We start from the raw sequence: 24,599 nt of genomic DNA, 5'->3' as shown, positions 1-24,599 counted from the left end.
CCAGCCCACTTCAGTTGGAAAGGAGCTGCAATCTACTAGGATGCCCTTGGAACAATGCAATTGAGAAACCTGCAACATGTGATGCTGTACCTGCCCCATAAGGTGTTGCAAACCCTTCCCAAAGCACCCTGTGGCCAGTTGCACGGTGGGATAGCTACCACAGTGCACTGCTCTCTGTGTCAACATACGAGCTGTTAGGGTGGATGCACTCTGCCGACACAAAGAGCATAATGTGGACATGCAACAGCAGTTTAATTAAAATTCTTTAATTAAAGCAGCATAATTTTTGTCTACAAAACTCTGTAGTGAAGACGAGAATGGGCTACTCCGTCATGGGAAGCAGTGACTGAAAAATACTTGAGTGCAATGGTGGATGATCAGCTGAATGCAAGCTTGCTGTGCAATGCTGTGGTTAAAAAGGCTAACATGATCATTGGGAATAGGAAATATTAAGTACAAGTAAGGATGTTATATTACCTCTGCATTTGGCACAGGTGTGACCGCTACTGGAATCCTGTATTCAGTTCTGGGATCAAGGAAGTCTCGTGGCTTGTGCTACATAGGAGGACAGGCTACACTATGACAGTGGTCCTTTCTAGCTTTAGAATCTATAAAGGGTATATGAAAGTGAAAATCCAAGGCACCCACTGGCTGCATAACTAGAACACATTCCAGAACACACTGAAAACCTAATCTATCTATGACTTGGTCTCTTACCTATTTGGAGTTTCAAAGGGCACCAGACATTGGTGCTGGGATGACCCAAGGAGTCCAATCCTTAACTTTATCCAGTCTGTTCCATGAATCATACCAACAATAGGAAAGGGAGGGAAATTTAGGGGCCAGCCTCTCCAGATGTCCCTAGCACCAATGTCCAGAGTCATGTCAAAATCCAAATGGATCCCTGTCACACCATCCATGATGTACAGTCCTGGTGTATTTGACATGGGACCATGTTATGATTCTAGACCCTTGCTAGTTAGAATGGAATTCAACTTGTTTGAAATTTCTTGCAAGAGATCCAACTTCAATAACCACTAATCTCTTCTCAGCTGAATGTCACAGTTTGTTTACAGCCAGGGTTCCCATGAACAAAAGACAAACCAGCTAGAATTTCATCCTGTCATATAAAATTAACTGTGTTGGAAACAGAAATTGCCCATAAGGCAAAAAATAAATCCATACATTTGGCTGATGAAAGGCTACCGTTGATAACTAACAAGGTTTACTTTTTAGTATGGAAACTACTCTGAATATTGTAGTAATTAGAAAAAAAAATTAAAGTAGCATGCACTTTTGTGTTTTGACTTTGTAAGTGTATATTTGGCAGTTCTGGATTCAAGCCTGATATGTATGTACACTTCAGTCCTCACAAAGCAGAATTTAAAACAAAAATGAAGAAATTATTGAATAGTGTGTTTCACCTTGAATAATTTCATACTAGTCTTCCTTAATCTGTGTTTTTTCATCACTTTCCATACATACCTTAAACTAAAAACCATTCTACAGTTGTTTACTTTCCAGCACTAGATATTTTTCCTCTCAATGCCTTTAAAGAAATAATTTTAAGAGTAGCTCAACTTCTAGTCTAATATCCTCAACAACAACTGAGGATCAATTCAGAAATGTAATTCTACAGATTCACTTAGTTCCAGCGAAATATAAAGCCATACAATACAAGCCCACTTATACTTACTCTCCAACGCTGTAAGCAACACCCATTGTCAGGTCTACCAGCAAGCGAATCAGTTACTCTCAGTCACTGTCCAAAAGCATTAGTGCTACTCTGCCAAACAGCAGCGCAAGAAGTTCCCTTATGAAGTGCACCTTTTTCAGCTGAGACTTCTTTAATGATTACATCTTCCCAGTTACGTGCTAGAGACAAGGCCTGCTGTGATTTTGCAATCAAAAGAGCAGCCCTGGAGTCACCGATTAACTCAACTACATCATCAGGGATAATGGAGAGACATATTTTTGGGACTTTCTGAAACTTGTAAGTCATGTATTGCACGAGAAGGAATCCAGTAGAAGAATTAAGACAGAAGACGAGGTGGATACATGATCTGTTTACAATTTTGCTACAGTTTTGTGGCACAGGAAGAAAATACTGGGTTCTGCACATATTTTTTTTAAAAGTTGTAGAAAAAGCTATTAAAAACAGTTAAAACTAAGGAATGAAGTTTTTTTGTGTCTCCACTAGTGATGTTTCAAGTGGCTTACAGAAAACACTGAAAAACAGACTAATTCAGACAGGTATATGATGGTATGAAACTAAATTTGAAAATCATGAAGTAACTTTTGTCATGTGACTTTAGCACTCATGAAACATGCCAGACTGAAAGACCAGGGTGCCTGCACTATGTATGCACATAGCAAGTACTACACTGGGAGGAGCAGTTTAAGTTCCCATTATCTCACCACCACTGAAATGCAGTCACCTGTGGGGTTATTTACAGCAGTGGTTTAACAGCACACAGCAACACTACAAGAAAGTATAGGATGGAGTAAACTCATTGGAGTTGAAACTATGGGGGAAATTTAACTAGACAGAATGACTGGCAGCATGGATGCTGATTTCTCCACGTTCTGGCTACAATTTTAAGTCTTAATGAATAAAACAAAGACAAACTAAGATGTCACACAGGTTACTATGACTGGGTCGCAGGGGGGAGAATTTGGTTTCACTTGTGGCAGGTTGAGAGGGTTTGTATGTGGCTATTGAGCCTATACAGATTTTTTTACTACACATTTGGAATGAATAATTTCATAAGCACCTGAAGTTTTATAACTAAACAAAGCATTTTTTTGATCTATGGAAACAAACAAAAACAGCCCTACATGATCTGCTGTTCACAGCTTTCCCAAGGAATGGCACAGTGAAACGGACCTGATTATGGACACAGTGAAACTGTCAAGGTTTTGAATAGCAGCTCTGAAAAGTCACCAGTCTTGTTGATTTCACTGTGAGGCTCTTTGACAAAGTTAAGAGCAGCAGCAGCAGAATACTGGAGTGGTCAGCCTGCAGACTCGGCAACAGCAGTTCACATTTAGAATGATTTCTTTGTAATCAAAAGGGCTAGAAAATTAGTTTTAAAAAAATAGCTTAAATTATATGTGGCCACTTCACTCGCCAGAAATATTTTCTACTCCTCAATGACAGGTAGGCAAGTTATTTTTCGAGCATGGCTAAGGTTAATATATATATATTTCAGATTTATCCTTGAACACAGAATAAGCAATCAGAGAAAGTGATTTAGCATTTTTTATACAACATTAAATTAGATACACCACCGACAAAGCAATACTGGCCTTGCATTAAGTTACAGTATCGTTCTAACTCTGAAGTGCTGACTCACATCTGAATCTAGAATTTTCTTAATCTACAGTTTTGTGACCCCACAGGAAGCAAGTACTGGGTTCTGCACATAGCCAGTGAATTAAAAGCTAACTTCAACTACAGCTCAAACCACTATAAATTTAACTACCACCAACATTCCAGCCAGATTAAACCTTTCTCTCTGAGTCAGCAAGTTCCACACCACTGCTCTGCTTAACTAACTCCTTTCTAAAATGCACCAGGGGATCAGACATAGCTAATTTTATCTTTGGTTTTTTGTATTCTGAAACTATTAGAAGATTAGGAAAATATGACTTTTAAAAACTGCCTATAGCTTAAAACCCCTGACTGATATTTGCAACAGTGGGATAATTCTCTCTCCTTAATTTTTGGACCATCAATAGAACTAACTGAGCAGCTCTGAACATTATGTGAGTCCATTATAGCAATACAATAGCAGAATGCTGTGCGGCGGGGGAGAGAAAGAGAGTATGAGGGTTGTATGTGGAAAACGGCTGCGGCTGGAAAAAAGCTCTCTCAGAACATAAGTCTGAAAAAGCCATACCATTGCAAAGATCATTTAGCAATCGGAAATGAGACTTTAAGTAATTGACTGCATTAAAGCCTTATTTCAACAAGTCTGATGAGCAAATACAGCCAGTTATGCTCTTTTGTTCATCAGTGAAAGCTAGAGGTTATTGGTACAGTGAAATCCAGGTAAGCAGTTTTTGCAAACTGGTCCACATCTGCCAAAAAGGAGAAAAATCAAGAGCATGGTTTAACGGGTGATTTACTTTGAAAAATGACCTTTAAAATAACTGGCATTGTGGGGTTCTGCATTTATTGCTGCTCACTGACCTACTAGCAAACTAAGCTAACTTGCTGTGTAAGAAGATAATTTTGTGATGTGCCAACCCCACAAACTCAATATGGGGAGTTAAAAAAAAAATCAAATTGGCTTCCTTTTGGCTTGTACATCATTGCAGTTGTAAGAGGTCCTGCAAATCCAATTCTGCCCTAATTTACACCAAAGAAGCCTCACTGACTTCCATCCATACTCGGACACCTATGTAACTTGTAACTGCACAAGTGGAATTGACAGGCAGAGTTTGAAATTGGAACTTAAAAAATTCTATGTGTAAGCCCGAATAGATCCAGCTCACATAATCGTGTTGGCTCCATGCTGTTAACAAAACTTAGGTACAATGGCACTGGCCACCTTCTAAAGCATTTGACAGACAATCAGTCTCCAAATACAAACTGGGAACAGATGTGAGTAAGATGCCACTATTTTTACATAACCGCATTGAAATGCAGACCTAAGTATTGTACTCTTGAGATTTGAAGGAAGCAATACCTTTTGATATGCCCACATTTGACAGAATTTCTCTGCAGCAGCCACATGACTATCTTTACAAGCTATAAATTCCAGTGGAATAAATAATATTTTAACAGGCTAGAAATTCAAGTGAATCATGATGCTCTAATTAACTCTCTGGAACTTATTCTATGGATCTTAGAATAAGTTTAAGCAAGAAATTATTCAAACTACTATACACAATATATCCTTCCAGCAGAATAAATTGTTTTTTTCACAGCAGTCTCATTCAATTCAGAATACAAGGGACATAAAGGCTCATCGAAAAAGAAAAAAAAAATCTGGAATTCTTGTGTGCAGGAATCCAACCCTCCTTTGTTGAAAATTATTTATTACAATTTATACTCTTCTAAACAAACAACTGAACTTCCTTGACAGTCACTCCTTAATCCCCACCTCCCAAACAACTATCTGCTCACATGCTGCTAAGGAGTAGTACGCTTTCCTTTGTGCATCCAATCCCTCTTCACCCCACACACTTCCCCTGCATCCTCAAGAACACCACACAGACTACCTCCTAGCATTCCTGCTGCATTTGGGCTCTTGTGCAAACTCTGGTGTGGGATAGCGGGTGTCAGGATTTGCCCCTAAAATTGTTGATATGGTTGATAATTAATGAAGAGACAAATGTCTTTGTATCATGCACTGCAGCCTACCTTTCCCGAGGAACAGCAAACCAGTACTCCGGCTGCTTTCTCCTTTTACCATACTGCTGTGCCATGGTGGTGCTTTGAGTAACAAAGGATTTTCTCATTGGCTTGCCCACTTTGATACACAGGAACATTGGAGGGGTCTTGCTTTTCTCCTCTTTTGAAGGAAGCATATCTGAATCAGAGAAAAAAGGAATGACAGGCTTCCAGTACAGTACTGGTAGCTTAGATACAGACACAAAGATCAATCTCCTTCTGGGAAGGAATATTCAACAGCACTGGGAAACTCAAGTTTGCCACATTCACCCTGGGAAGGCCCGGAGGCCACCTTTTCAGTAAGACAGATGCCGAAGAACTGTCAGTGGTACACAGACCTTTTCCAAAGGGGAGATTTAAATTCCCCACCCCCCCAGACACAATTTGTGACCTCTAGACTATGATTCTCCTCTGCCCTACTCTGTTGTAAATCAAGGCTCTCTCTACTGAAGTCAATGGAGTTTGCTACCCTGGTTTTAAGGGAGAATGAGGCCCGTAGACTTGCCAAAAAAAAAAAAAAAAAAAAAGAAACACAACCAAACCTCACACGTGCTATGTAAACTGGAGGTCAGTTTGGCTCCAACTGTTCAAGAGTTTTCAAGTTCAAGAGAATTCCACATTTTCCAAAGTGCTCCTATATTTCATCAAGAGTCACATAATAGTAGAACAAACAGAATGGTCACTCAGCAAGACTGTGCTTATACTCCTGCTCAGCAGCACATCTTGGGTGGTCCAGTAGCACAAAAAGGACTAAGAAACAGTATAAACATGTGCACGCCTGCACACACACACACTCTTTAGAGTCAATATGTTGCTGTGTACTACTCTGGATTTTTACACATTAGAAGTACATTGGCAGTCTTCAATGGAACTGCAGATCATGTCAATACATAGCAAAATAATAGTAATCTTTCAGCCACTGTGTGTCAGTCAACTCTATAAATGGATGACATTTTATTGCACTTATCGCTAAAATGTTACAAAAAATAGTTACTAAACATGGACAAAGCACGTTAGCCATTTGTCAAACTCAGTAGCCCAAACAATTAGAAGGAATCCTTTTTCTCCTACATTACTTCTGGATTGAGAATTTGTACAGTCAAGTTATCGCCTGAAGATTTATATTGTAAAATACCAAACTACACTGAAAAGGAAATTAACAGGAAGATCATCCTAGTGAGCACTGAATTGATGCTGCCCAGCTCCCACAGTTAACAGAATAAGGATAGACAGAGACCTACCTTCAATTGGTACTTGAATTCTCTGTAACAGCCACAGTCTGATTTCTGAGTTATTGTCCAACTGTGTTTCTTGACACGCCTTGTCCAGAGATGGTACCGATGAAGATTTCACAGACTCTTTAAGATCCTTTTCCTCCACTGCAGGCAAGTTGACTTCCAGTGAAGGCTCTTTCCTTTCAATGCAGCTTGAATCGGGCTCCCCACTTTTAACTGTAAGAAGTTTGTTAACTTGGGACTCTGAACAGCTAAGTGTGAGGTCTATGCCTGTTACTTTATTGTTTTCACCTTCACCAATTCCAGCCTTATGTAGGTTTTCAGAAGACTGTGACCCATCTTTATCTTTATTGAGGTAAAACTCAATAAGTTTGTTTTTATCTAGCTCCTTTTGAGTGTCCAGTGTAGTCTCCACCTTACCTGTCGGGGAACTGGCACACTTGTTTACTTCTGGCATGACATCTTGCTTCTCACATGATTCTAAGTCTATATCAGCTTTGGGTTCAACATCATTCTTTGTGTCCAAGGAATCAAATGCCAGTAGGTCCTGGACTTCTGAAAGAGATTTGGTTACTTGTGACCTGGCTTTCCCTGACTCCTTGGGGTCAAAAGAAAAACCTTCTCTTACTGCATCTTTTCTGTCTAATCTGGTATTTGTAGGAGATGCAGTCTCTTGCAGTTCAACGAAGTCATCATCTCCTCCTCCAATAAGGGAATGTTCTTTGGTTTTGGAATCTGAAGCAGCTTTTCCCCCAGAAGGTTCCTTGGTATGTCCCCCTACAGCAGACCTTTCAGATGGTTCAGCGGAGGCCATGTCATTGGGAGGTTCCAGTGACTTAGATTCCATTGAAACAGTACTGTCAGAAGGCTTAAGAAGTTCAAAATCTGCAGACTTCTCCTTGTCCAAAGACTTTATTGATTTGGAATCATCCCCATTTTGCTGCCTCTTCTCCTTGCTCAGGGACTTGAATTTGCTGAAAGGGTTGATATCTTTCTCAGAGGAAAGGTCTTCCCACTCTCCTGGCCTGTACAAAGGACAAAGATCCTTTGGAATGTCACTGTCAGGAGAAATGGTGGATGTACGTGGGATGTTAAAACAAAATGGAAAAGAAAACAACTTAAATATGTCAAAATGATTTTAAACAAAACCAAACCAAAAAATGTACAAATAAAATGTAAGCCAACTGAAATACATGGTATCAAAATGAAGAAGCTGTAGGAAGTATAACTTTAAAAAGATGAGTAATTCTGCCAAGTATAATCTCATGGGGGAAGATATGGTACATATGTAATCAACATGGTATGCGTCATCAGGTACTCAATAATACAAAAATAAGGCCAGGTGGTGTAAAATGGCATTGCTTTACTGAAGTCAAAGGACCTGCACTGATTTGTACCACCTAAGGATCTAGGCCTGTGTATTCTGTTACTTCTCATCCTTTATAAAAGAAGAGTGGTATGTCTGGGACAATACTCTGGGCTCTTGCAGCATTCCTGCTTCTTTTAATGGTAGAAGTTAATTATTGAAAGTACAGAAAACCACAGAGAGAACCTCTACATTTTTAAAGCACTTACACAACTTTAGAGCTGTAAATGCCCTACAAGGCATAAGTCACTCTTATTACTTGTTATTCCCTCAATGCTAAAATTGATCATTTGACTGCAGGATTTCCCCAGAAACTTTAGGGATCGGGGGGGGGGGGGGGGGAAAGCCATCAAAGAGCCTGAAAGCAGAAAAATCTTGGAAATATAAGGACATATAGCTCAAGATCTTTATTTACTTTATTATTCACACAGGTCAAGGTTAAAGAGTCTGAGAACAGATAATGAAAGCTTATATATTTTCCCACCAAGATACTGGGATGGCAAGTATGGTATAGAGGTCTAAACAGATAAGACAGGAAACCCCATGACTAAGGATCAGATTATGTCACAGAGGTCACAGATTCTGTAACTTTCAGAGACCTCAGTGAGATTTTCCACCTCAGCCCTAGGGCCAAAGCCCCAAGCTGCCGTGGGGGGCCCTGGAGCCCCAAGCCGCCCCATTATCTTTAGTAAAAGTCACAGACAGGTCGACGGCTTCTGTGAATTTTTGTTTATTGCCTGAGACCAGTCAGTGATTTTTAATAAAAAACAGTGACAAAATCTTAGCCTTACCTATGACTATATCCCCACTATACATCTCTGCAGGGCTAGCTGCCTTTGTTTTGCGTGGCTGAGATGCTATGACTAATTGTTTTTTGTTGCGTAGGGGAGAAGAGGGAAGATGACGCATTTATTTAAAACAGTGAAACCCCGTTAGCTGCATTGAGAAGACAAGTTGTTTTCTAGAACACACCTGTGGACAGTGTTTATCATCAAGGTACAATTGACGAAGCATAAGTGAAAATACCAGCTAAGAAAACACTGCCGTGTATTGAAGAAATTAAATGGGTTATGATCTCTGATTCCTACATAAGAGGACTGATATTTTGGAGGTTTGTGGGAGGTAGGAATTTTCCTGCTACTGCGACCAGAAGTGTTTAAATTACCTGCTCCATTAACCAATATAGTCACAACAGCAACCAATTTGAACTAAAGCTGATCAGTTAACATCCTGTAGTCCCCCTCCCTTCCATTAAAATTGTGGAACACTTTCTGTGGGGCTTCAATCAGTTGCAGAAACTAACCCGCAGGAATAAATACCACAAACATTACACATGGCGTGCCATCTTTCTCTTTGCCTTTGGACGTTTTCACTGTTCTCTGTTTCTTAGGTTTTGATACCTACGACGTGTCTCCTTTTCTGCTGTTGAAAAGTTTACTTTCCTTCCTCTTTTATAGCAGTGGCTCTCAACCTTTCCAGACTACTGTACCCCTTTCAGGAGTCTGATTTGTCTTGTGTACCCCCAAGTTTCACTTCACTAGAAGAGTACTTGCTTACAAAATCAGACATAAAAATATAAAAATGTCACAGCACACTATTACTGAAAAATTGCTTACTTTCTCATTTTTACCATGGAATATAAATATTGTACTTACATTTCCGTGTATAGTATACAGAGCAGTACTAACAAGTAATTGTCTGTATGAAATTTTAGTTTGTACTGACTTCACTACTGCGTTTTATGTAGCGTGTTGTAAAAGTAGGCAAATATCTAGATAAGATGATGTACCCCCTGAAAGACATTTGCATACCCCCAGGGTATACCTACACCAGGTTGAGAACCACTGTTTTATAGGACATCACACCTTTCTGCCTCTCTTTCTTTAAAGGCACTGTTAATTGTCTCTTCTCATGAACTTTATTACCACTCCCACCAAACCTCTCTTTTCTTGTTCTGTTTCCCCACCCCGGCTGATAAAGATGTAAACACAATTAGCAAAGAACACTCCTTACGATGGCAGGGCATCTTTAATCTTCATGTGAGAAATATCATTGTAGAGGGCTATCGAGACAACCTCCTCCATAGGGCAGATGAGCCCATACTCTTCACAGCCATTCTCAATTACCAGAGGATCCGACTTATGTGGGTCAAACATGATGTTGTTTGGAGTCACTATCATGACACCCCCAACTACACCCTAATAATAAAAACAAAGAGAGAGTTAGCATATCAAATCTAATCACTGACCAGAGGTCACTTTAATGAATAGCTCAGTGTCAACCTTTAAGTTATTTGCCTAGTATAATACTCTCTCTCATGTCTCTTTATACCCATGTGGGGCAATATTTTCTAACAGAACGCTCTGGCTCCCAGCTGCACTGGCCCAGGTATTATGAAGAAGGATAAATAAAAAGAGAACTCTTTGGAACACTCAAAATGCTTAGCTGACAAGGACAGTGTTATAAAGAGGATTCAAGGTACTTAACTCTCATCCCTGGCTGCTATAAACTAGAGCTGCAGCTTGTTAATTAACCAGAGGCAAGGAAAGAGGATTTTTTTTTTAAACCCACCAACAACTTTTTATTTTGGCTACACCGGTAAATCTGTGCTAGCAGCCCTACCTCAACCTGCTGGTATGGACTTCTGAACACATGCAGGGCTTCCCAGTAATAGGAACATGGAGAGGTTGCTGTACTGACAGCAGATGAATCTAGAGTTCTACATCCCCTTCCTTGAGAGCGCCATCTGGTACACAGAAAATCTTTTCTTGACCTATTTTACAGGGACCCAACATGGTGATTCCAGTCTCCACCCTCCAATGTCACCACTGGACCAAGCTGGCAATTTACACTGCTGCAGAAAAGATTTTTAACTCTTGGAAATGACTAGCCCTGGGTTGGACAAACGACTGTCTCCCACAACCAGATATGGGGCTCATGGATGTGGCCTTTTAGTAGCCTACAATCATGACCAAATTTTCAGCTAATGCTGCACTTGATCTTAAGTCATTTGACAGACAGTTGTCACAAGGCCCAAATGACAATAAGATTAGCCTGCATAACACTGCAAGCATCACTAAGGAAAAGGCTAGTCAACCAGCAAGTCATGCCAGTGGAGGCTAGGAAGCCAGAGGAAGAGATACAAAACAAACAGATCGATACTAGGGAGCACATGTTACCTTTAGTGTGTGGAGCAAAGGCAAGATATACTTTGCACATGTTTCTTCTGTGTGATATGTGTGTATGGCGGGAGGTTCTGCCATTCAAACTCACAGCTATCAAAGTCACTGTTCTCAATACAGACAGCAGAATTCTACATATATCGGCCAAGTTCTGTATTTGGGCCAAAGGGGAAACAGGACTACATCAGGCTCTGCTTGAAGATATGTTACCAAGAACAAAGTCCACACTGGACTGCTGAGGTGTGAAGCTGTTTTTGGCTCCTAAAGCATACGTAGGCTTCAAAGAAAGTGACCAGTTATATATTTTGTGAAATGGAACCCAATATCAAAAAAGCTTCATATAAGAAAGCACTATGTTGTACAAATTTCTGCATAAGACACACTGTGTAGTATTCTGCTACTTTCTACAAAAACTCCAAGTTGGTTAAATGCATATTCCACATCTATTCAGAACCAGAAAAAGCAAACACAAAACAATATGACAAAAGAAAAATAAAGCTAAGTTGAAACAATTATTATCTCAGGTGTTTCCTGTTGACTCCAAAGGATGGGAAAACTCAAGTGTGTAAACATCTTTTATAGGAGACTTAAATGAAAAACAACAAGAGTAGATAAGAAAAATAAATAAGCGTAAGGAAACAGAGTTTTCATACTTCAGGAGTGAGAGAACTAAGATCTGCCCTGATCTTGTGCATTTACCTCTAAAGAGAGTTCAAAGCCAATTCAGGTCACACACATACAACAACGAAAAGGGACATTTGTCCATTTTATAAAGTGATCCTGTAACTTGATGGAACTCGGCAGTCTCTGCTCAGGCGTTTTGTATATCATGATTAGTGGAACTATGAAGTGCAATACTCTCTGTACGGGTGTCTTCCTAGCAGATGGGTGCCCCCCCAACAGTTCTTGGAAGGAGACCTTTCTAATAAAAGGCTATAAAGGAGAAAGAGATGGGTGGGAAGGAAGAGCTAGTCTTCTATCAAGCAGTCACTGTAATAAGTAAATGGATGTAAAGAGCAAATATGTCAGTATAGTGCGAAACAACAAACAGAATGTCCAGAGCACTTGCTTACGTTATGCTTGGCTCCCAACCCTGCTGTTGGCCTCTGACTTACACTAACAACAAAAGTTCACTCTCTAAAAGGATCTCGAATGAGACACAAGGCACAAGCTCCACTTACCTTGCCATCTGTGAAGTAACGGCAATTCATTTTTAAAAATTTGACAACTATTGGTTCATCTTCCTCCGAGGTAGATGACAGGACTCTCTCAATTGGTTTGAAGGCCTTTCTTGCCAAGTCAGCATCCTTTAAAAAGCAAAAGCCTCAGTGCGAAACAACAGGACCAGTTTCACAGACATGTTCTTTCTTAGTTTTTGAAAAATTAAAGACCAAGATCCATTAACAATTTTCCTTTTGGTTTAAAGGAAAAACACGGCCAGATTTATATTTCATACTCCCCCCAGCATGTGACCACGTTTTGTTTATAACTTTATAAAAAAAAAATCTCCAAGTAAATGACAGACGGGAAATTAAGAAAAAACAAAACCACGCACTACAACAGTTTTCAGTTAGACACCTAAATTAACCACACTTAGGCCTATAGGCTGCGCAGTAGCCTATTTAGTGCCACGCAGACACTTAGGGAACTCACCCTGCGGCCCAGACCTGCCGTGGCCGGATCAGGCCCAGGTGCAGCCTGACCCTGGAGCAGCCTGGTGGTCCCAGCTGCGGCACAGCCAGCCTGCCGACCCTGCTGGAGCTGGGGTGCCTACCCTGCAGCCCCAGCGCTCCCACGGCAGGGACAAGCGCCTCTCCGCCCCAGCCCAGGTGCTGCTGCGGGGAGAGAGCGTGGGGGTCCTCTCTCTGCGCAGTAGCCCCAGAGCACCCTCCTGCATCCCAAACCCATCATGCCCAGCCCCACCCCAGAGCCCACACCCCCAGCCGCAGCCCTCAAACCCCTGCACCCAACCCTCATCCCCAGCGCCACCCCAGAGCCCACACCCCCAGCTGGATCCCTCACACCCCTGCACCCCAACCCTCTGCCTCAATTGAGCCCCCTCGCACAAAAACCCCTCGGCCCCACCCCCACCACATGAATGTTGTTATGTGCACCAATATGAATGTGATGTGTCACAAATCACCTCCGTACTGGTGCACATAATAAAATTCATTCCGCACATGGGTGGGAAAAATTAGAGAGAACACTGGCTAAGGCCCAATTCTTCAATTTGACTGACATGGAAATACCAATGCACACAGCCCCACTGGCTTTAATGGGATTCCATTTTCATGGATCAGATTGTAGGACTGAGGCTTAACACTCTCAGCAGTTTACTGCATTCTAGTCTCAAATCTCTCTTAAATAGCCATAGATTTGGGGGTGAGGATTGGTGTAACTGTGTAAACAGCAGCACAGAAACATCTAAACTCCCAGGAACAACTGGCTCAAACCCATCAGCTGGTTTTAATGCCATTTTCTACAATGCCTCAATTGCAACCTCATCAAAAATAACTATTTAATAGGATTTAACCTGAGCTTCAGAGACAGTGTTCTATAAACACAAGATTTACTTACAGGAAGTTTATCATATTCAGCATCTGATGATGAAGGAGAAACAGGAGCACCAGGACTGGAAGACGCTAACCTAGCAGCACTGGAACAGTGGTCAGTATCTGGGACATAGAGAACCTACACAAAGATTACATTAAACACAAATAACTTATTTTAAAATAATTACATATAGAAGAAAAAAAGACAGACATATGTAATATAAACACTATGGTCCTGATTCTGCAATGAGATCTATGCAGGAGTCCCAACAAAGACAATCTGGTATTGACAACACATCTCACTGCAAAACACATTCTGGAATAACTCCTATCTCTAAAATTCTTATTTGTCAGTCAGTGGGGTTCCATATGAATTTCACTGAAGGATCAGGGTCTATATTTTGTTTTTTGAGAAAGGCAGTAGCATACACCAGTTCTGAAAGAATGACAACCTCCCTTACCTGTGTAAACTACAACCTAACTACAAGATTAACTAATACAGAAATCATCACAGGATAGTCTATAGAAGTTAGTGCAGCAGATGCCTGTTATAAAGGCAAAAATTGGACCCAAAAAAAAAAAAAAAAGAGAAGCCACTGGAGGAAGCAACAAATGTAAATTTTAGAGCTAGAAGTTACAGGAAATTATGTTTTGCAATAAGATCTCTCTTTTCCAAACCATATTTATGTCAGAGGGAAAAACTCTTCTGAATTCAAGAGAAAATATATAATGGAACACTGTCAGGTACCTTGGAAACTTTTTATTTAAAAAAATAAATCTAAATGTCAACAAATTTTTTTAATAAAAACATTTGTTGACATTTAGATTTAAGCCATGTTTTGTTTGGATTTTTACTCTTACAGACTTTCAAGCTTTTAGGAGCATAAGACCTTAAAAATAAAACTGCACAGTCATTTGTCAATGTCAAAGCCCAAAGAAGTGCAGAAAGAAATACTCTTCAATGGTCAAAAAGTTAAAACCACAGAACTTTTTAAACCTACAATATTATTTACGAGTACAGACATTTTCAAAAAATTACATTTTTTTTTATAGAAACTGAAGGCGTCCCTGTACGTGAATTCACTCAGGATTTCTGGTTAGAGAGAAATTTCAGAATTTTGAGAATTGGTTTTGTTCTGACTCAGAATGAAATCAAATTTTCAAGATTTCTTGCAAATCAGAAATTCTGGAAAAATCTGTTTCTGAAATGCCAATATATTGTGTTTCCATATCTAACTATGTTCCCAGGACAGCAGCTGCTCACTGACTATTAGCAGTGGTGAAGCTGACAAGGATGTCAATTTCACTCAGCAGCTGCTGTGGGCTCCTGCCATGCAGATTGCCTCTGGCCAGCTGGCTTCCTGGGCTGCCTGATTCCCAAGTGGGCCTAGACCAATTCTTGCAACCATCTGAGCTAGACTCCGTACTGAGGTTTTATACTACTGCCCATCACCATCATATACATCTGCCTAATAGACTCATTAAGTTGGGGGTGGGGGTTTTAAACGCATAGCAAAAAATCAGAATTTTTCAGTATTTAAAACTTAAAAATTACCTGCCCTGGAACAATTGTGTGTGTGAACAGCCTATTGAGCTCCACAAGTCTGTTTGGAGTGATGTTAAATTTCAATGCTATGCTGTTTAGGGTGTCCTGACTTCCAGCCTGAAGAAAGGAAACTTGATGTTTAAGATACAGCAATAATCAAGTACAGGATCAGTATAATAGTTTAAATAAACTTTATCGGGTAGACCAGTTGCAGGGTATGGACTCGGTGATCTAACATATTTCCTATCAATCTAATTTTTGCAAGATGACACAGTTAATTATAAGACAACAGCTACTGTGTTAACAGCACTTTTTCCACTCTATAAAACAGAGAAAAGAGAACAGTTAAGATCCCTCTCTCACTGCTTCATCAACCTTAGTTAAACAATGTATCATTTTAACTTAGCTCCTTCCAGTTAGAACTGGTTAGGAGAGAGGAGGAGGGGGGCACATTGTACACACATTATATATATTTGATGTTCGTTACTCTTTCACCCATTCTAGCAGTTAAGATTAAAGCCTGTTCTCAGCAGGCCTGGTGGTAACAGCATACTAGCACATGAGAGAATCAGGTTAAGAGTTCCTTCCCTTCCTGGATCTGTAGGGAAAGGGGACATTGCAATATGTCCCTGGCACCTTTCAGTAAGCTTTCTCCCAGTACACAACTAATCACTTCTGGTACAGAGGCAGTGTACATCACTGGCATTCCAAAAAGAAAACGCTGGCATCTCATGACCAGGGTACAAACATATTCCTGCTAGAAGGCCTAGGCAACATTTAATGGGACAGAAATCTTTCTCAGAGGAAGAGGAGAGGTTTTACATGGCCCCACTATGGAACTGGAAATACAGAAGGCAGGCAGCTGGGAAAGGGTGGGTGATGCCCAAGTTAGAGGATGGTTGTGGCGTTGAGACCAATTTCCCTTCCTACACACAGGATATTTGGAAGATATTTTTAAAAAGGAATTAAAGGGTGTCTATATTAGTTTGGTTTCTTTAGAGTCTCATTAACCTCGACAACCTCATTTTAAACAACATTAATAAATGACCTAATTATGCACCCAGTACTTACAGTATATTCTATAGTTCCAAGGGGTTTCTGAGCAACCATTTTCTTCTCTTTCTTTTCATTGGTTTTGTTTTGATTGTCATCTGAGGAACAAACAAACAATGTCTCAAACCATTCATTTACCTGTCAACATTTTTCAAGTGAGGATATTTACAGTATGTGGGATATAACTGTGGTTTGATCACATACAACAGTGACACCGCAAAAAAAAAAAAAAAAGGTTGTCAAGTTCTGAAATTTTACCATATGGCCACCAAGACTAAATCAATACTAGGTTCTGATTAGCATTTTAAATCCTTTTAAGGTCAACTTATACTGTACTGCATCCTTGTAAAAAGTCTTCGTGGATTCTTCCCTTAGTTAATGAAGAACAATTTACTTCTGGGGCAAAGCACATTTTTGTACTACATGACTGGGGTGATGTCCAGATAGAAAGAGCTAGCACATGGTCGTATTCAATAATTCTGCATCAGTAGGTTTATGAACAAACAGAATAATACTTAATATTTTAAATACTATTTCCACCCTCAAAATATTTTACAAACTAAGGCCCTTGTAGACACTTACGCACCTGAATAGTTCCGTTAACTCATGAGCATAAAATTAATCCCATGTGTGTAAAACTTGGCAGGATAAGAGCTTAATTCATTAGAATTCTCAACTTCAGTGTTAGGTAGGTAATAATATCCTTATTTTTTGCAGAGAGTTTAAGTAACATGCCCAAAATATGAGACACACAACAGGTATCTGTCAGTCAGTTGCATGCCCACAGCTCTCACTGACTTCAAGGATTACTGAGTAAAGGTGCTGGAGGATAAACCTGCATGGAGTTCTACTGAAATCAATGGGACTCTGCCTAGGTTGATCCCTTTGGAGGGCTGAAATCTGATTTTGAAAACAAGCATTTTTTTCTTAACTACATGGTGCAATTATTTCTTTGGAAAACTAAAGTTACTCCTCAATTACTTAGAAACAGTCATGCAAACACTGCAGCTACTTAAGAGATAAACCACTTTTACTAAATATATACAGCTAAATGACTAGATAATTGTATTGATTGTAAAGGTATTGGCAGCATCATGTCTTTTCTTACTAATCTATACTCATAAGCAAGTGCTAAAACCAAAACATGGTAAACACAGCATGAATAAAGCGCCTGTAAAAAAAAAAAAACCAAAAGACCCCACGGATCTGATGCTATTGGGAGTTCTGGATGTGAAGAAACATGCCACACCACAGGGACACAACATAAGTATTAATTTTCAAATTGTACCATTACTACAAAATAGTCTCTGTACGTGCTTAATGGAAACAAAACCAAACATTTTTAGGGGCAAAGGTACAATTATTTGCTATTAGAGAACAACTTCTAAAATACACCCATTCACGTAAAGATTTCAAATTGATTCAGCCCCTTAACCTCCTCCCCCACACTCTAACAAGTAAAGTGACCAGCGGAAGGAAACAGGAATCAAAGACTGCATACCTAGCAAAAGGTAAGGCTGTCTGTAGTCAACACACCAGGAGAAATGCTTGTGAACGGAAAAACTGTGCATAACCTCTAGCAGGTTGTTCTGGGGTATCAAACTGCTAGGATCACAGGCCACAACTTCAGGTAAGGACTCGCAGCTGTCTCCATTTGCCGAATTGTACCCAGAAGACAAAGTCTCATCGCTTTCAACACTGCTGCATTCTTGGGGGAATCTGCACGCAGCTCTTTTGTCTGTGGCAGCCGCCGCCGCAGCGGGAGAAGGGCAGATGTTGCAACATTCACCTGGATCGTGGGCACAACAACACTCCACTGCAAACATCTCCAGGCGGGGAACGAGGGCAGAGTACCTAATCACGCGCAACGCGTCTGATAAGGAACGTGGTGGCTCATACCCTGCAAAGGAACGGGGGCTTCTGATCCTGCTGTTCTGTTGCTTGTCCTGCAATCCTTCTAGAAAGGACACGTCTCTCCCCTTTCCTCGCCGCCGCCGCCGCCTCCTCCTCCCAAGACCGCTCGCTTGGCTCCAGGCGAGACAGGCAGTTCCAGCAGAGCCTCTTGCTGCTCTGAGCTGTGGGGGCCTCTCCCCTGCAGACTGAGGCCCCTTTCCAACAACAGTACGTGCTTGCTGCTCGCTGAACTAATGCAATGGGAAGAAGCTGCTGCCCACCCCTCGGGTCTTCTCCGATCAGCTAGAGAAACGCTGGCAGAGGGCAGGGCAGCTGAGCTCTCCCAGTGCTCACTGGGGAGGGGGCTTGCTCTGCGCAGTCCAGTTCCAACCAGACTAGAGCAGGAGCAGAGCGAGTGCTGCCCTGCACGCACCGCCCCCAGCCCCAGGATTGCAGGCTCTGTCTGGAACAAAAGTATAAGGGCCCTCCCTGGTCCTGCGCATGCAACACGTACAACCCCAAGCCCTGCAATAAAGCACAGGAAGGAGCAGGGCGAGTAGTGGGACAAGGAGCACTTAGACTACCTGCACAGGTGGCTCCTGAGCGGGGTGGGAGGAAGACAGACACGAGTCTCCACAAATCAGTTTTAACAACACTAGCAGCTGTTTCTACGAACCCATTAAAATAGATTCCAGTCCCTGCTTTGTGATCTAACCCCACAAAGCCCTGAAAATTAAACTTTAGGTCTGTTTAACAATATCTATTTCTTTAAGGTAACCAGTGGCTGATTCACTTGTTCCATCCTGCTTTGTGATTTGGAGAACAGATAACCAAATACTGCAAAGCAGGCCTTCTGGTACTTTATGTTACTCTTTTAGGGAGACTCTGAAATTTAACATCCTTGTAGGGGGGGAAAGACCAAAGAAACCTAGCACAATAGCATTTAACTTCAAGAAGGGAAACTATACAAAAATGAGCAGGTTACTTAAATTAAAAGGAACAATCATAAGAGTTAAACGCCTGCAAGCTGCATGGAAACTCTTTAAAAACACCATAATAGAGGCTCCAACTAAATGTATCCTCCTCCCCTCCAAGTACCAAAAATGCATGGTAGTTCTTGGCTTGTGTAACTGTTAATGTATTTACTTAGTAGGGTTCCAAACAGCTGTCTGATGGAATACAGAAAAGTGAGCTGATTCTTGTTTTTAATTTAAAAAGCGTACATAATGCAAACAGAAAGGAAGCTTTGCAAAAGTTCACAAAATCAGCTTAGGCTAAATATAAATTCTAACTGAGGCAAAAGAGACACTGTCAAAATTAATTATACCCAATTTTCACCAATAACTATTTTTCTTGCATCTAGCACCTTTGCCAATACATATGTTCTTCTTTCCAAGTGCAAGAGAAATAGCATACATGAGAATACAGACCTTGTATAAAATTAATTTTTTAAATAGATTTTTAATTTGATCACCTTTATAGTCACCTTTCTTCTATAAGATTGAAATTTTCAAAGAGATAAGTTGCATGACTTATGACCCAGTACTTAAAATATAAAAGATTGCCAAATAGCCTTGTTTGCAAGAAATGATGGGACGTATGTTTATAAACCGTCTGAGTTTCTTCTTAATGTTGCTGGTGAATTCACATTGAGTGGCTGGTATATTTTTGTTAGGGTTTTTGTAATCAGTTGTTTTTGCAGAATTTGAGGATACTCTCCGTACGGTGATCATAGCATTGTAGGCCTGTAAGGGACTTCGAGAGGTCATCTAGTCCCGTTCCCTGCACTCGTGGCAGGACTAAATATTATGGCAGATACCTGTTGACTCATATATTTTGGGCATGTTACTTAAACTCTCTGCAAAAAAAATAAAGATAACAACACTTGCCTACCTACCTAACACTGGTTTCAGAGGAACAGCCGTGTTAGTCTGTATTCGCAAAAAGAAAAGGAGTACTTGTGGCACCTTAGAGACTAACCAATTTATTTGAGCATGAGCTTTCGAGAGCTACAGCTCACTTCATCAGATGTATACCGTGGAAACTGCAGCAGACTTTATATACACACAGAGAATATGAAACAATACCTCCTCCCACCCCACTGTCCTGCTGGTAATAGCTTATCTAAAGTGATCAACAGGTGGGCCATTTCCAGCACAAATCCAGGTTTTCTCACCCTCCACCCCCCCACACAAATTCACTCTCCTGCTGGTGCTAGCCCATCCAAAGTGACAACTCTTTACATAATCAAGTCGGGCTATTTCCTGCATAGATCCAGGTTTTCTCATATCCTCCCCACCCCCATACACACACAAACTCACTCTCCTGCTGGTAATAGCTCATCTAAACTGACCACTCTCCAAGTTTAAATCCAAGTTAAACCAGAACATCTGGGGGGGGGGGGTAGGAAAAAACAAGAGGAAACAGGCTACCTTGCATAATGACTTAGCCACTCCCAGTTTCTATTTAAGCCTAAATTAATAGTATCCAATTTGCAAATGAATTCCAATTCAGCAGTTTCTCGCTGGAGTCTGGATTTGAAGTTTTTCTGTTGTAAAATTAGCGACCTTCATGTCTGTAATCGCGTGATCAGAGAGATTGAAGTGTTCTCCGACTGGTTTATGAATGTTCTAATTCTTGACATCTGATTTGTGTCCATTTATTCTTTTACGTAGAGACTGTCCAGTTTGACCAATGTACATGGCAGAGGGGCATTGCTGGCACATGATGGCATATATCACATTGGTGGATGTGCAGGTGAACGAGCCTCTGATAGTGTGGCTGATGTTATTAGGCCCTGTGATGGTGTCCCCTGAATAGATATGTGGGCACAATTGGCAACGGGCTTTGTTGCAAGGATAAGTTCCTGGGTTAGTGGTTCTGTTGTGTGGTATGTGGTTGTTGGTAAGTATTTGCTTCAGGTTGCGGGGCTGTCTGTAGGCAAGGACTGGCCTGTCTCCCAAGACTTGTGAGAGTGTTGGGTCATCCTTTAGGATAGGTTGTAGATCCTTAATAATGCGTTGGAGGGGTTTTAGTTGGGGGCTGAAGGTGACCGCTAGTGGCGTTCTGTTATTTTCTTTGTTAGGCCTGTCCTGTAGTAGGTAACTTCTGGGAACTCTTCTGGCTCTATCCATCTGTTTCTTTACTTCTGCAGGTGGGTATTGTAGTTGTAAGAAAGCTTGACAGAGATCTTGTAGGTGTTTGTCTCTGTCTGAGGGGTTGGAGCAAATGCGGTTGTATCGCAGAGCTTGGCTGTAGACGATGGATCGTGTGGTGTGGTCAGGGTGAAAGCTGGAGGCATGCAGGTAGGAATAGCGGTCAGTAGGTTTCCGGTATAGGGTGGTGTTTATGTGGCCATTGTTTATTAGCACTGTAGTGTCCAGGAAGTGGATCTCTTGTGTGGACTGGACCAGGCTGAGGTTGGTGGTGGGATGGAAATTGTTGAAATCATGGTGGAATTCCTCAAGGGCTTCTTTTCCATGGGTCCAGATGATGAAGATGTCATCAATATAGCGCAAGTAGAGTAGGGGCTTTAGGGGACGAGAGCTGAGGAAGCGTTGTTCTAAATCAGCCATAAAAATGTTGGCATACTGTGGGGCCATGCGGGTACCCATAGCAGTGCCGCTGATCTGAAGGTATACATTGTCCCCAAATGTGAAATAGTTATGGGTAAGGACAAAGTCACAAAGTTCAGCCACCAGGTTAGCCGTGACATTATCGGGGATAGTGTTCTTGACGGCTTGTAGTCCATCTTTGTGTGGAATGTTGGTGTAGAGGGCTTCTACATCCATAGTAGCCAGGATGGTGTTATCAGGAAGATCACCGATGGATTGAAGTTTCCTCAGGAAGTCAGTGGTGTCTCGAAGGTAGCTGGGAGTGCTGGTAGCGTAGGGCCTGAGGAGGGAGTCTACATAGCCAGACAATCCTGCTGTCAGGGTGCCAATGCCTGAGATGATGGGGCGCCCAGGATTTCCAGGTTTATGGATCTTGGGTAGTAGATAGAATATCCCAGGTCGGGGTTCCAGGGGTGTGTCTGTGCGGATTTGATCTTGTGCTTTTTCAGGAAGTTTCTTGAGCAAATGCTGTAGTTGCTTTTGGTAACTCTCAGTGGGATCATAGGGTAATGGCTTGTAGAAACTCGTGTTGGAGAGCTGCCGAGCAGCCTCTTGTTCATATTCCGACCTATTCATGATGACAACAGCACCTCCTTTGTCAGCCTTTTTGAAGTTCAAGGTCTTTGTTACCCAGGTAATGCCATGTTAACTTCCTAAAAAGTGGTTGTTTGTCTTTTTCATTTTGATATTTTCAGCGCATGTGGCATACAACACTGAATACTTTTTAAAAAGCTGCTGGTTTCAGCAGGACTTTTTTCCAGAAAATAACATGAGCCCAGGATGACATAAAACAAATCTTATTGGGCCATGTTATCAGAATTGAAAGTAGTTTTCATAACTGATGTGCCTGAAGACCCTCAGGGGATGGTGCTGCAAGGTAGAGTAAGCTACAGTCACCACCCATCAAAACCAAGGAGAAAGCTGAGATGATCACTTTTTTGAGACAAAAGATGACTGATGTTTCAGAACCCCAGGACTAATTACTTCCAGGGAAGGAAATCATAACATCAATAAATGGGCTATACCAGCCTTTGACCAGTCTTCCAGCACCTGAAAAGCCCTCTACTGTGAAGTACTGTGCCAGCTATGACATCATCTACTTCCTTGACTGCAGCTCTAGCTCCTGACCCATGGAAGTCCAGAAGACTGCAAGCGCAGAAGAGTTTGCAAATTCCCTGTTATCTTCTTCTTCTTTTTTCCCTTTTTTCTACTTTTTCCCTTTGTTTTCATTATCTGGGAGACATCCCAACCTTTTTTGTTAGTTTAGGATGTGAAGGTATGGTTGTCTGTGTGTGGATGTGTGTCTGAGTGCCTGTAAAGCCCTCACAGGGAAGGCATCAGAAAGGAAGATTCCCTCTGTGACGGGTTATATCACAGAAAACCCTTGGGAACTGCCACCTGATCTGCCAGAACTACTTCTGCTCCTGCTTTCCTGCCTTGTCAGCTTAGGACTCCAGCACCCTAACTAGTTTGAGCCAGACCCGCTAGCCTGCTGCAAACCCAGACCCAGGTCTGAACCACGTCCCCTAACGGCTGTAGGCTTAACTGAAAGCAACTTACAGAAGTGTTCCTGTATTTGACACTCAGATGCCCAACTCCCAATGGGGTCCAAACCCTAAATAAATCCGTTTTACCCTGTATAATGCTTATACAGGGTAAACTCATAAATTGTTCGCCCTCTATAACACTGATAGAGACATATGCACAGCTGTTTGCCTCCCCCCCCCCAAGTATTAATACATAATCTGGGTTAATTAATAAGTAAAAAGTAATTTTATTAAATACAGAAAGTAGGATTTAAGTGGTTCCAAGTAGTAACAGACAGAACAAAGTGTGTGGGGGGGGAAGTGCTAAAGGAGTTGGCGGCTGTGATTGCAGAACCATTGGCCATTATCTTTGAAAACTTATGGCGATCGGGGGAAGTCCCGGATGACTGGAAAAAGGCTAATGTAGTGCCCATCTTTAAAAAAGGGAAGAAGGAGGATCCTGGGAACTACAGGCCAGTCAGCCTCACCTCAGGCCCTGGAAAAATTATGGAGCAGGTCCTCAAGGAATCAATTCTGAAGCACTTAGAGGAGAGGAAAGTGATCAGGAACAGTGAGCATGGATTCACCAAGGGCAAGTCATGCCTGACTAATCTAATTGCCTTCTATGACGAGATAACTGGCTCTGTGGATGAGGGGAAAGCGGTGGACATGTTGTTCCTTGACTTTAGCAAAGCTTTTGACAGGGTCTCCCACAGTATTCTTGCCAGTAAGTTAAAGAAGTATGGGCTGGATGAATGGACTATAAGGTGGATAGAAAGTTGGCTAGATTGTCGATTAACGGGTAGTGATCAATGACTCCATGTCTAGTTGGCAGCCAGGATCAAGTGGAGTGCCCCAAGGGTCGGTCCTCGGGCCGCTTTTGTTCAATATCTACATAAATGATCTGGAAGATGGTGTGGATTGCACCCTCAGCAAGTTTGCAGATGACACTAAACTGGGAGGAGAGGTAGATACGTTGGAGGGTAGGGATAGGATACAGAGGGCCCGAGACAAATTAGAGGATTGGGCCAAAAGAAATCTGAAGAGGTTCAACAAGGACAAGTGCAGGGTCCTGCACTTAGGACGGAAGAATCCCATGCACCGCTACAGACGAGGGACCGAATGGCTCAGCAGCAGTTCTCCAGAAAAGGACCTAGGGGTTACAGTGGATGAGAAGCTGGATGAGAGTCAACAGTGTGCCCTTGTTGCCAAGAAGGACAATGGCATTTTG

At 41.6% G+C, this 24,599-nt stretch overlaps 1 protein-coding gene across 7 annotated transcripts in view; it reads right to left on the bottom strand.

Annotated features, from left to right (window-relative positions):
- Positions 1-24,599, bottom strand: part of NCOA7 (nuclear receptor coactivator 7) — a 161,440-nt gene that overhangs the window by 31,073 nt on the left and 105,768 nt on the right. For 4 of the 7 annotated variants that reach the window (XM_048844624.2, XM_048844622.2, XM_048844623.2 and 1 more), the window contains exons 4-10: positions 16,354-16,433; positions 15,292-15,399; positions 13,762-13,875; positions 12,366-12,491; positions 10,016-10,200; positions 6,643-7,694; positions 5,372-5,540 (exon numbers count right to left, since the gene is read on the bottom strand). In XM_048844624.2, coding sequence (XP_048700581.1) covers positions 5,372-5,540; positions 6,643-7,694; positions 10,016-10,200; positions 12,366-12,491; positions 13,762-13,875; positions 15,292-15,399; positions 16,354-16,433 — 1,834 coding nt within the window. Of the gene's footprint in view, positions 1-5,371; positions 5,541-6,642; positions 7,695-10,015; positions 10,201-12,365; positions 12,492-13,761; positions 13,876-15,291; positions 15,400-16,353; positions 16,434-17,836; positions 18,585-24,599 lie in introns of those variants that run through there. The other 3 variants (XM_048844621.2, XM_048844626.2, XM_048844628.2) reach the window with 3 other exon arrangements.

The sequence above is a fragment of the Caretta caretta genome, chromosome 3, assembly GCF_965140235.1.
Source record: "Caretta caretta isolate rCarCar2 chromosome 3, rCarCar1.hap1, whole genome shotgun sequence".
Classification (NCBI taxonomy): domain Eukaryota; kingdom Metazoa; phylum Chordata; order Testudines; family Cheloniidae; genus Caretta; species Caretta caretta.
Note: the sequence above shows the minus strand (reverse complement) of the source record. Positions and strands in the feature narration are given on the sequence as shown.